Consider the following 12,443-nt stretch of genomic DNA (forward strand, 5'->3'; position numbering starts at 1 on the left):
TGTTGAGCGGATTCGTAAACACCTGTGATTGGCCATGGTGTTCACACGCTCAACATTTATGTCTGTGATTGGCTACAATGATCAACACAAAAACATGCTGTAAATAGACATCAGTGACGCTCTTCACTAAGCGCTTACACAGATAGGGAGCGTTTGAAAGTACACTTCCATGCGCTTTCAATCACTCCCGTGCTTTGATCATTGTAGCCAATCACAAACGTATATGTTGAGCACGTGAACACAATGGCCAATCAAATGTGTTTACGAATCCGCTCAACAGTGCTCAAAGCCTCACATTTTTAAATAGGATCAAAGTCAGTACTTTTGACACTAGTCCAGGCCTGGTCCTCTCTCATCCTTCATTGTGATCGTTCCTCCTTTTATCCTTCCGAATCTCACTCCATTCCCATGGCTCTCAGCCCCTGTTTGCCACAGTAAAATATGTGAAAAATAATGTTTTTTGAACATTTAAGCATGAAAACCTATTCTAGTAGCCCCCAAAAACAAGGCAAGTAAAAAGGCAAATTATGACCTCTTTAAATGTCATCACACTCATTGGGGAAACTCATCTACTCAATAGCTCGCTTTTACAGAATTGTGTTTAAAAATCACACTGCTGCAAACTCAAACTTATATGAAACTTGTATTCATTAGTGAAGATTATCACAATGAACAAATCATAAACTTTAGTTGATCACAAGCTTATTTTCTGCAATAATCCGAAAGCCAATGGGAAGATTGTAATGTTTTTTTTTTTTTTTTTTTTGAGGGATCCAGGTTGATGTTATATATATTTTGTTAAAATTATTATCATTTTACAGATTCTACAAGTAAATGCAAGACCATAAGTCTACTTGTTTGCATCAGCTTTGCGAGGAACTCCCCACAGACTGATTAGACATTTAACAGTAATTATCTTCAAATGCGCTTGTCGTGGTCTGAATTATTTTTTTATCGTTTAGCCTGGAAATGTTTTACTTCTAGTAGACCGTCACTCATAACAATAAAGCTACTAATTATGAACCCATCATACACAACGACAGCAATGCCATCATTACAATCATTCCAGAAACCTTTATCTCCCTTTAGAGTCTCACAAATCCCCTGTCTCTGAAAACAGACCTTTTATTTTATTAAAAAAGCACTCATTTATTCATCTCCTACCGCTCTTGTGGGCTCAGTACTTCCACAAATTGTACAAAGAGGCAAGATAAATGGTGTCACATGTGAATATTTACAAAAGCATGCACATGTTATTAGTTAGCAATTGAACAGTGCCAGCATAATTACATTGTTGAGCAAGTGTGTGAACAAATTATATTTTAGTTTATAAGTTTTATTTGGTTTCTTAAAGGAATTTAAAAAGTCAGCTTCATCTTGTTTTATACCATTATGGATTACTTCCTCTATGGAACACAACAAATGTTTAACAAAATCCTCTTTTTTAAACATAATGAAAATGAATGATGACTGAATAACAACAAAAAAAAAGCACAATAAGGGTATGTTTACACAACAATGTTGTACTAAAAATGGAAATGCTTTTCCTTTTCCGTTTTTCACGCACAGACGTCAGCATTGTCAAAACGATCCTTGTTCACACGGATCTGCAAAAATGACTAAAAATGCTGTATTATGCATGCCAGGCCAGTAGTTGGCAATGTCACTTTGTAAAGAAACACTACACTCCTATTGAGTAAACACATAATACACATGCTCATGACGTCACCATTTTCACAAATTCGCATTTTTGTATTTTAGACAACAACGGTATCGTTTTCAAAAACTTGCACTTTGAAAGCAGTTTTCAAAAGTTTGCGTTTTCAGGCCCCCAAAACACCGTTGTTGTGTAAATGAACAGCCAAAACACATAAAAAGTGTTCTGTTTTTAGTTGAAAACTGTCATATAAATATCTCCTAAAAGTGGTCCATACACTGCATGGAAAAGAATGACCTGTACCTTCATCAAAATTTCTCTTTTTGTGTTGGACGCAAGAAAGAAATTCATTAGAGTTGATGGCATGATTTTTCATTTTCATTGAACAAATCCTTTAAAGTGGATATGTGTTTGTTTTTAAACAGCATCAGCCCCCGTGTTCAGCACCAGCCCTGTCCGGCTCATCGCGACCGTTGGGAAAGACGTGTCTCTGGAGTGCCGGCCACGTGCCTCACCCAAACCCAGAATCTCTTGGAGGAAGAATGATAGAAGAGTCCAGCCCAGCCGAAGGTGAGTCTGAAACCTAGTTGAAGCGAAGTTAGCTCTGTGACTGTACATGTTTTGCATGAAAGTGAGATAATTATCAGGATTTGGGATGAAGCAGTGGCAGTCCACTCCTAAGGGTCTGTGTTTTTAATTGATTCCAATTAAATATGCCCATAAACATGCATACATTTACATGAATCTGTGTGCTCAGGGGCTTTAATCAATGTTCTTGTCCAATGATTACCGGTCTCATGCTGGGTTCAGCTCTGCTGAGGTGCGATTTGATGACAGGTTTGTTTGCACTCTCAGAGCAATTAGGCTAGTTTGCTATGCAAGGTTGCATTGTGATTGATGTCGTGTTGATTTCCTATTATTAGTCATGTATATCAAAAGTTTGTGATCAGTATTTTTTTTATTATTTTTTTTTTTTAAGAAATTAATAGTAATTTTTAGCATGGATGCATTAAATTAATCAATAGTATCAGTAAAGACATCTATATTTTTACCAAAAAAAAAAAAATCTATTTAAAGCTGCAGTCCATAAGTTTTGCCTCTTTGTCGCCATCTCTGTTTGAAACCTGCAATTGCAGTTATTTGCGGAATTATCATCTTTACGTGGGTTGTGCATCAGAACGGCTCCTCAGCACAGATGAATGTAATGTTTGCTGTCAGTCACCACATCGGTGTGGATACTGTACTTCGGAATCACAGATTCTACATCTAGGAAGTATGACCAAAACAAGAATTTTCACTGGAAAATATAATCTAAACAAGTAACATGTCTGCCACTTTTCTTCTGACCAACTGAGTAAAAAAGCATTACAATAAATCGCGCTGCCAATGGTGATTAAATCTAACAATCGCTTAGCTCAGATCATGTCAAAACATGCAAACTATTATTATTGTTATACTTTGCATGTGACATCACAGTAGGCAGGAGTCACTGCGGTTACACCCACTGAGTGGAAAAAAGGCTGAGTGGCAACATTAGTGTTCATCGTGAATGCAGCGAAAATCACACAAAAACACATCCAAAATTGGAAAGAGCTTTGCAGCAAGAAATCGAAACTGTCTTTTTACAGACTGCTGAAAGCTACTGAAAAGAAAAGCAAATGGATCACTGTAATTCACAGAAACAACTGGAATACAGGCAGTGAAAATGGATTTGCAGTTACCATTTTGTGTCAGACATGTTGAATTTGGGGGTAAAGTCATACCCTAGATTATATATTGTATTGACAACTCGTCTATTAAATATTTACCATCTAATACTCTGTGTATTTAATTGATTGCTGATTTTATGACACTTATCACATTAAGGAGATGTGAGTGTTTTGTCCATTTTTATAGTCTAATAAGTTTTGGATGTGAAAGGAAAATATTTTAAAACATACACATTAGAACAGACTGCGGGGTTAAATGCAGCCACTCGGAATCGGTTAATTTATGACATACTGCTTTATTCATCTGTTAAGGTCTTGTACATGTAACCTCATTAGAATTAAAATATAGCTTGTTTCAGCCATAAAATTGTAGACCTTGTTGGCTGATAGTGTATCCACTGTAGCCATTCATTTATGCATAATCTTAAATCAGCATGAGGAAAATGAGCGCCAGCCCATGTACAAGCTCTTGATGGAGAAGACGTGTCACTCATCATGAGTGACAGATCTGAAATTATCGGCCCCCGTTGAGCGCTGTCGGCAACAAGTCTGTGAAAGGGCTGCTGTTTAATAACAGAGATTCTCTGCCACAGACACGTCTAGACACAAGGGCCTATTCATCTGAAAGAATTAATAATATTAATATTATTTTCATGGTGTCACTGGTTGTGCTGTGATGGTTTATGAAATAAGCTGAATAGGAAACTTGGATGATTTTGTACATGCAGCAGAAGAAAAACATACACTGTGTAAATATTGTATTAGTACACTCTTAAAAATAAAAAGGTTCCAAAAGGGGGGTTTTGCAGTGATTCCATAGAAGAAACATTTTTTTGGTTCCCTAAAGAACCTTTCAGTGAACAGGTCTTAAATGTGCAGTAAGCGAAACACTGTTGATCATTGCTCCGCCTCAAATGCACAAACACGTAATGCAAGAGTGGATGCCTCTTTATCATAGCTGAAGTGAAACAAAATAATGCTTAGTGAAAAATAAAGTGAAAATAACGAACGACAACATAAGGTACACAAGAGTATATACAAGCAATAGTTCATTGTTAGTCGACAGCAGCACACCAGCTCCAGACAAACAATGACACTCAATCGAAAGAGCAGGTGGCCAGCAAGGCGGAACTGGAGACTGCCACGGTGGAGCAAGGGGAACTGAAGGCTCCAGGGCGAAGCTGACAGGACTGAAGACCCAAAAGGCGAAGTTGAAGACCACCATGGTGGAGCCGGTGGGGCTGAAGACCATGGAGGAACTGAAACAGAGAGAACAGAGAGTTTATTGACTGGCTCACTGGCCACAACAGGGAGCGCTGAGAGTTCCAAGACTTCCTCCTTAGCCAGTACAGAGCCGGCAGAGCAGAGAGCCAGGACAGAATCGAAAGAGCAGGTGGCAAGCAAGGCAGAGCTAGAGACTGCCACGGTGGAGCAGGGGGAACTGAAGGCCCCAGGGCACAGCTGACAGGACTGAAGACCCCCAAGGCAGAGCTGAAGACCACCAAGGTGGAGCAGAAGGTGCAGAAAAACAAAGCAGGTGGAGCTGAAGTCCATGGTGGAGCCGGTGGGGCTGAAGAAAATGGTGGAACTGAAACAGAGAGCACAGAGAGTTGATTGACTGGCTCATTAGCCACAACAGGGAGTGCTGAGAGTTCCAAAACTGCCTCCTTAGCCAGGGCAGAGCCGGCAGAGCAGAGAGCCAGTACGAAATCTAAAGAGCAGGTGGCCAGCCAGGCAGAGCTAGAGACTGCCACGGTGGAGCAGGGGGAACTGAAGGGCCCAGGGCAGAGCTGACAGGACTGAAGACCCCCAAGGGGGAGCTGAAGACCACCAAGGTGAGGCAAGCAGGGCTGAAGACCACCAAGGCAGAGCAGAAAGTGCAGAAGAACACCAGGACAAAGCAGGCAGAGCTGAAGTCCGTGGTGGAGCCGGTGGGGCTGAAGACCATGGTGGAATTGAAACAGAGAGCACAGAGAGTTTATTGACTGGCTTATTGGCCAAAACAGGGAGCACCGAGAGTTCCAAAACTGCCTCCTTAGGCGAGACGGGACAGGCAGAGAGTTCAGAGCTGGCCTCCGTGAAGGTGCTGTAGACGTGTGTGGAGCCCAAACACACAATATGGTGGTCGTCATCACAAGTAAAACAGTTGACAGTGAGAAGACCTCCAGAACCACCGGACTTGGGACCAATGGACTTGGAAGCACTGAGACGACCAGACTTGATACCGCTAGGACTGTCTTGGAATGCTCCGACATCAGTGGAGTATCCGCCACACTGGATGCCAGACTTGTCCATGAGATGGATCCAGTGGCCGGGATGGGCCTGGCTGGTGAGTTCCATGGTGGACCAAGCTCCACGGTGATCCATTTGGGTTGTTCTGTAAAGCACTGTGAGCACGGAAAACCAGGTAGAGCAGGATCTATGTGCAAGGTGTTTTCAACTATGCATAATATGGATTTTAGTTGAGTTTTATTATTTTAAAGTTGTATTTTATCTTCTCTTCAGTCCATGACCCTATCAGGACAGACCTGCGACCCACCAGTTTTAGATGTTTAAATCTGATAGACTCTCTCTCTTTTCACACTTTTGAGTGTTGTCATCATGTGAATTTACACCTTGCTTTGAATGCCATGTGCCTCTGGCACCGAACGTGTGCTAATTTACTCCTGCCAAGACTGTAATGAAACCTGAAACCGTTATGAAGCATGTGTCTCTGAAGAGATTTTCAGTGTTTTAACATATTCCTATTATAGTTTCCGCAGGTTCTCTTTCTAAAGGATATGCATGTTCAAAGTCAATGCTGACATTTGCAATGCATAATTTTGTGCTAATTTGTAACCTTTACATGATCACTGATTTTCATAATAAGATGCAAATTCACAAATGATCTTAACCCTATAAAGCCTATAGTATCATATTTGATACACATTTCTAAGGCCTCTAAATGATCAACATGATCAAAACTTTATTGAAAAACTTTTTTTTTTTTTTTTTTTTTTTGTCTGAAATGTTTATACTGTTTTAGCAAGTAAAAGGTACACATCTTTTTGCTGTGAAATCTTTACTATTTTTTATAATGTAAATGTGATAATATTTCAAAATTTCAAGATGAACACTTACTGGAATGAAGCTTATTTTTAGAAAAATCATGTTAAAATGTGAGTATCGAATATGATACATCAGGCTTTTAAGGAATATTTATTTATTCATCTCTCAATCATCATTGTATTGCATTGCACTATATGTTTTGGCCCCCACAATAAAACTACAGAGCTTTGATCATAAAACTAAGAATTTAAATATCATCTTACTAAGATGTTTTATTGGGAGATATAGATTGAAAACTGATATTTATTTTATTTTAGTAGTCTGCTCTACTGTTATTTAGTTCTTATTGATTAACATTACAAGCTATCAGAATTTCCTCTTACTTTTTTTGCACCAAATTGCATATTTTTGCTCAGTTTGAGTGTTTTTTCCTCCTCAAGTATGAGCTACATATTCTTTTAAATCACACTATGTGAACTATAATAAGCCTGATGTATAAAATTAGTACTCAACAAAATAGAAATATGCAAACTTTTTTTTTTTTTTTTTTTTAAGTTTTTGTCTAAATGTTCAATAAACAGGGTTTATTGAAACAGGGTTTGTCATGACTCCTGTGTTGTGTTCCCCTGTCTTTATAGGACTTGTTGAAGTGTTTTCTGCTCCTATTGTTTCTGTGTTCTCTTACTGTGGTCAGTTCGTTTGCTTTGTCCCTTGTTTGTTTCTATAGTTACCATGATTACCATGATTAGTTCTCACCTGTTGTTTCTTAGCCCTCGTTTCCCTGTGTATTTATAACATTAATGGTTACTCAGGTAACCCTGGTTCCCTGAGATAACGGGAATGAGCATTGCGTCAGTTCGCTTACGCTTATGGGGAAAACACAGTTTTCTCTGAATCCTGAAGCCTGATTGGTTCACGTCTGTGCAACTGTACAAACAAATGGCATTTCAGTCCGCCAACAGCAGGGTTTACTGCCTATATAAGTCATGCAGAAAAGCCATATCATCAGAATCTTTCAACTGAGGAGCAGCTAGCATGACTCGCTAGGCAGCGTAATAGCATGGCAAGTAACCATAAATGATCCCTTTCGATACGGTTCACTCACATTGCGTCAGATCGCTGATGCTTATGGGGAAAACACAGTTTTCTCTGAATCCTGAAGCCTGATTGGTTCACGTCTGTGCAACTGCACAAACAAATGGTATTTCAGTCCGCCAACAGCAGGGTTTACTGCCTATATAAGTCATGCAGAAATGCCATATCGTCAGAATCTTTCAACTGAGGAGCAGCTAGCATGACTCGCTAGGCAGCGTAATAGCATGGCAAGTAACCATAAATGTTCCCTTTCGATATGGTTCACTTGCATTGCGTCAGATCGCTGATGCTTATGGGGAATCCAATAGCGCCATGCTACAAGCCCAGAATGGAAGCCGCTCTGCGAGCCGACAGCTTAAGCTTGGGACACATTTTAATGACTAGCTAAAACAAGACTGAGCACAACACACAAAGACTGTTTCTTTCGACTGAAGCAGATTTTTATACTTACACACGGAATTTGAACACTGACTGCAATCGCCGACTGAACACAACTAGCTCTGACTGGACGCGTTTGAGCGCGATCAGTCATAAGTATCAATTTACATTCATAATCCGCCTTACAATCGTTAAGTGTGTGCGCGGCTTTAGGGGCAGTCGTTTGAGGGCCCCATAATCAGCCGCATAAGGAGAGGCTCAGACTGCTGTTGGAGGCTGACTACATAGTACATAAGCATTTAGACTGATAACACCTGTGGTTGGAGAGCAGGGATGTCCAGGTTATAAAATCTGATGAAAGTGGACGACGAGGACCAGCTGGCCGCTGCACAGATATCTGCAATAGAGATTCTGCTCGACCACGCCCAAGAGGAGGCCATACCTCTAGTGGAGTAAGCCCTAACTCCTAGGGGGTACAACAGGTCAACAGACTTGTAAGCCAGCATTATCGTATCCACAATCCATCTGGAGATCCTTTGCTTCAAACCCGGCAGCCCTTTAGTGCGGCCTCCGAAGCTGACAAATCTGACAAAAAAGCTGAAATCGGCTCAGTATACACTCAAAGGGCCCTGACGGGACAGAATGGATGAGGCGCCTGCTGATTTTCCGCAATCGGAAGAGCTGACAGTGCTATCACCTGCATTCTGTATGGGGTGGAAAGCACTTTTGGCACATACAGAAACTTAACGACCAGGTGATTCGCCACCACGAACACCACGTATACTTTGAGCATGGAGGGGGGCGCTCCCACCGTCCAGCATCTCCTGCAGAAACGTGAGAACTGGCAAAATCTTGCATTTAGCAGGGTTGATTTTCCGAGCTAATCACCAGCTTGAAAAAACAGATCATCCTGGGGAAGGCCTGACCGCTCCCATCGAGGGGCCAAACATGCAGGTTCCACAACTCTGACTGGGGGTGCCAAATCATCCCCCCCGCCTGTGAGAGAGAAGGTCTCTCCTCAGTTGTATGTGCCACGGAGCTGCTGACAGTAGCGGGACCAATTCTGGGAACCAAGGCTGGTTCTGCCAGTGTGGTGCCACCAGAAGAACTGGAAGGCTATTCTGCCGTTGCACAAGGCACCCCAGCCCCTCTTGGAGGCATCCGCCACAACCACTTTCCTCCTGGAAACCAAGCCCAGTGTTACCCCGACCTGGTAAAAGTGTGGTGATTTCTAAGGGAACAAGGCTTAGCGGGACTTAACCCTTTCCTCCTCCATCCTTAGGTATCAGGACTGCTTCTGCTGCACGGGGTCCAGCTCTAGCTTGGGGCGAGGCCCTTGGCGCTTCGGAAATGTCTTGACTTGAAGTTCCACTTTCAGCTGGGGCTGAACGGGCACTGAGGCTGGCCTTCCGCGGCAAGGCTTGTTTCAACAGCAAGAAGAGCGGGTAGAGGCTTCACTCTTCTTCGGAACAGCGAGAAAGGATCTTTGTGCTGAAGGAGAAAGATTCTGACAATATGGCATTTCTGCATGACTTATATAGGCAGTCAACCCCGCCCATTTTGGCGGGCTTAAATGCAATTTGTCTGTGCAGTTTCACAGACGTAAACCAATCACCCGTCAGGATTCGAAGAAAACTGAGTTTTCCCCATAAGCGTCAGCAAACTGATGCAATGTGAGTGAACCGTATCGAAATGGAACCCTGTGTTTCAGTTTTGTTTTGTTGGTCATTGTTTCGCTGTGACTGTTTTTGCTATGAGTGTCTAGTTATGAGTTCTAGTTATGTTGCTGCTCTTCTGCCTTTGTGGTTTATGTTCCTGACTCATTTGTGTGGATTATACTTTTGTGCTCGGATTGGACCATCTGTGTTTATGTTTCTAATAAAGTAGTGCTTGCATGTGGATTCTCTCTCCGCTTTGTCTCTGCATCAACAGTACAGGGTTAAGCCATTGTATTGACTTTCATTAAGCAATTCATTCATTTTAGGGTAAAAACAAGGTCACCGAGACCTAACTTTGTCTCTCTACAAGTTGCAAAGGCTTTGATGAGAAACAGCAAAATACACCCTCACTTAATAATAAAAATGATGCCCTACACACATACAAATACATTTGAACACACCTCAACTAACAGGTATTCGAGACCTCGAGTCCCCAATTCACCACATATTTATCACAGGCCGTGCGCGGTTGCAAGTGGACGTTGCAAAATTATTTACGGCTTTTCTGCTGACAGTGGTGCTGTTGCAAAGCAGGCAATTTATTCTGAGAAATAGCCACTGGGATTTGCGCTCTTTTCAAATTGTCCTGCAAAATGGCTTCGCCAGCCCAACAGCCCCAGACCAGTCATAATGCACAACCGCACGTGCGCACAGGCCTCGGCTCAGACCGCAGAGCGACGCTAAAAATGTCCACACGCAGCACAAAGCCAGCTCTCACCTTGACACCCTTCCTCACTTCCTGCTGCTTATCAAGCCATAGTTCCATTCTCTCAAATCAATAATTCACAAGTAATGGTGTAACCAGCATTCAGATGCTGTTTGCCCTTCCAGCAGCCACATGCTGCAATAAAAGATACAGTAGAGTCAGAACAAAGTGTTCTTGAGGTCAGCTGCGTGGTTTGTCAGACGCCATTTGTATAGAATCGTTCATAAAGTGGTGCGCATCATATTTGAAATGATGTTGTCTGCCGTGTGATAGATGTTTGTTTATACACAGTGACTACTGATAGATGGGAGAAGTGAACAGCCCAAGAATGCTCCGTTCTTCAGGTAACAAGGTGATGAATGGACTTTGAGCTTGCGTGATCTGATATATTGTGCAGCAAATTCGAGCAATTTATTGTATTTTCTTTTTTTGTGACAAGGCAAGGGCAGATATAGTTCTTTCTTTTTTGCTTTTTTTTTTTTTTTTTAGTGATGCAATGTCTTCTGTGAAGGCCATTTTACAGAAAGAGACACTGTGTAATTGATCCAAAGTTTTTGTCTAAATATATTCATTTATTCAGAAATAAAATCAAAATGCAATTCATAAATACGAGTTGAATACACCTCTTGAATAATAATTATTTTGATGTGAAGCGAAAAATGTCTGGTTGAAACAAAATGAAGGAAAAACATCATTAAAAGGATGGCACTCATAAAAAAATTACCTTATGCAGTTCGGTATAATTATGTTTTAGAAAAATGAAGAGTTCATTTGCAAAAAACAGATAACTCCACTTTTATTAATTCTCACAAATCATGTTTTTTTTATTGTGCATTCCAAGTAATATCAATCAAACTGCAGTTGGGTTGTTTTGATTAAGTATTAATACCTCCAAAAAATACAGGTAACTTACAAAATTAAAGTTCATTGAAAGTATGTTTATATATATATATATATATTAAAAGTTTGTTTTTTAGCAAAAGCAGATAACTCCCACTGTTTCAGAGTTAAACAAAACCAAGTAATTGCACTTAAAACACACTCAAACACGTGTGCACACAAACGCAAACACACACTAACAGATCGGCACACATTCACACACACACAAACGCAAAAGGACAACCATGGGTTCAGCATGTAAGACGTGTAAAGTGTACAAGGACTTGCAGGAGTCGAAATTATAAATCCTCGATCACTTTTAGTCAGCTTTGACGAAACTCCCCTCAGCTAGCTCGTCTTTTTGAAGTGACTAGAAGCCTTGTCACTTCAAAAGCCTTGAACTGATTATTGCGCGCTGATTCGCTAAAGCGGACTTTTTGAAAATAATAATGATACTCATGTATTCAAACTGTAAAGATAATTTACTAAGAAAAAATACTTGATGGTCACACACATGACATTAAATTATAACTTTAAAATATTTTAAAAAAATAAATAAGTAAATAAAAAAAATAAAAGCTGTGGGTCATTAAGAAAAAAATTGTTCTAATTAGTACCAGATTAGGGTTATTTGGCTAACAGAATAATAACAGAACCCTAAAGGTTTAAATCAGAAGTGCTATATAAAACGTTTTTAATATTAGTTACGAATTTTATTATTCTGATCATTCATCAACTGGAGAAAAAAAAAAAAAAAAAACTTCTGACATTGATTACTATGTCTTTACCATTATAGTTGTGGTGTGAATTTCCCTATTCTCAATTAGAACATTTTTTAAAACTTTATAGTTATTAGGGCCCGAGCATCGATGGTGTGAGGACCCTATTGTAATTGCTTGGCCAATTATTCTTCTTCTCCAAAATGAATTGCATTTTTGAGGGCCTAAACATGCTCGAAAACTCATGAAACTTTGCACGCGCGTCAGAAGTGGTGAAAATTTATGTCTGATATGGGTTTCAAAATTAGGTGTGGCAAAATGGCTCGATAGCACCACCTACAAAATTTCAATTAAGCGTCCTTTGTGCTATGTTTCACGTACAAGTATGAAATTCGGTAGACAGATGTAACACCCCAATACCTACAAAAAAGCCCCTAGGTGCAAAATCTGTAAACCCAACAGGAAGTGAGATATTTTGAATTTTCTCTGCAAAATTTTGGCAGTTTTTGCCATTTCCTCACGTTCTACTTTAAC

At 40.4% G+C, this 12,443-nt stretch overlaps 1 protein-coding gene across 4 annotated transcripts in view; it reads left to right on the forward strand.

The window, feature by feature from the left end:
- Positions 1 to 12,443, forward strand: part of cntn5 (contactin 5) — a 329,953-nt gene that overhangs the window by 257,969 nt on the left and 59,541 nt on the right. For all 4 annotated transcript variants that reach the window (XM_051870641.1, XM_051870638.1, XM_051870642.1 and 1 more), the window contains exon 12: positions 2,083 to 2,227. In XM_051870641.1, coding sequence (XP_051726601.1) covers positions 2,083 to 2,227 — 145 coding nt within the window. The remainder of the gene's footprint in view (positions 1 to 2,082; positions 2,228 to 12,443) is intronic.

Source organism: Ctenopharyngodon idella, chromosome 18 (assembly GCF_019924925.1).
Source record: "Ctenopharyngodon idella isolate HZGC_01 chromosome 18, HZGC01, whole genome shotgun sequence".
Taxonomy (NCBI): Eukaryota; Metazoa; Chordata; class Actinopteri; order Cypriniformes; family Xenocyprididae; genus Ctenopharyngodon; species Ctenopharyngodon idella.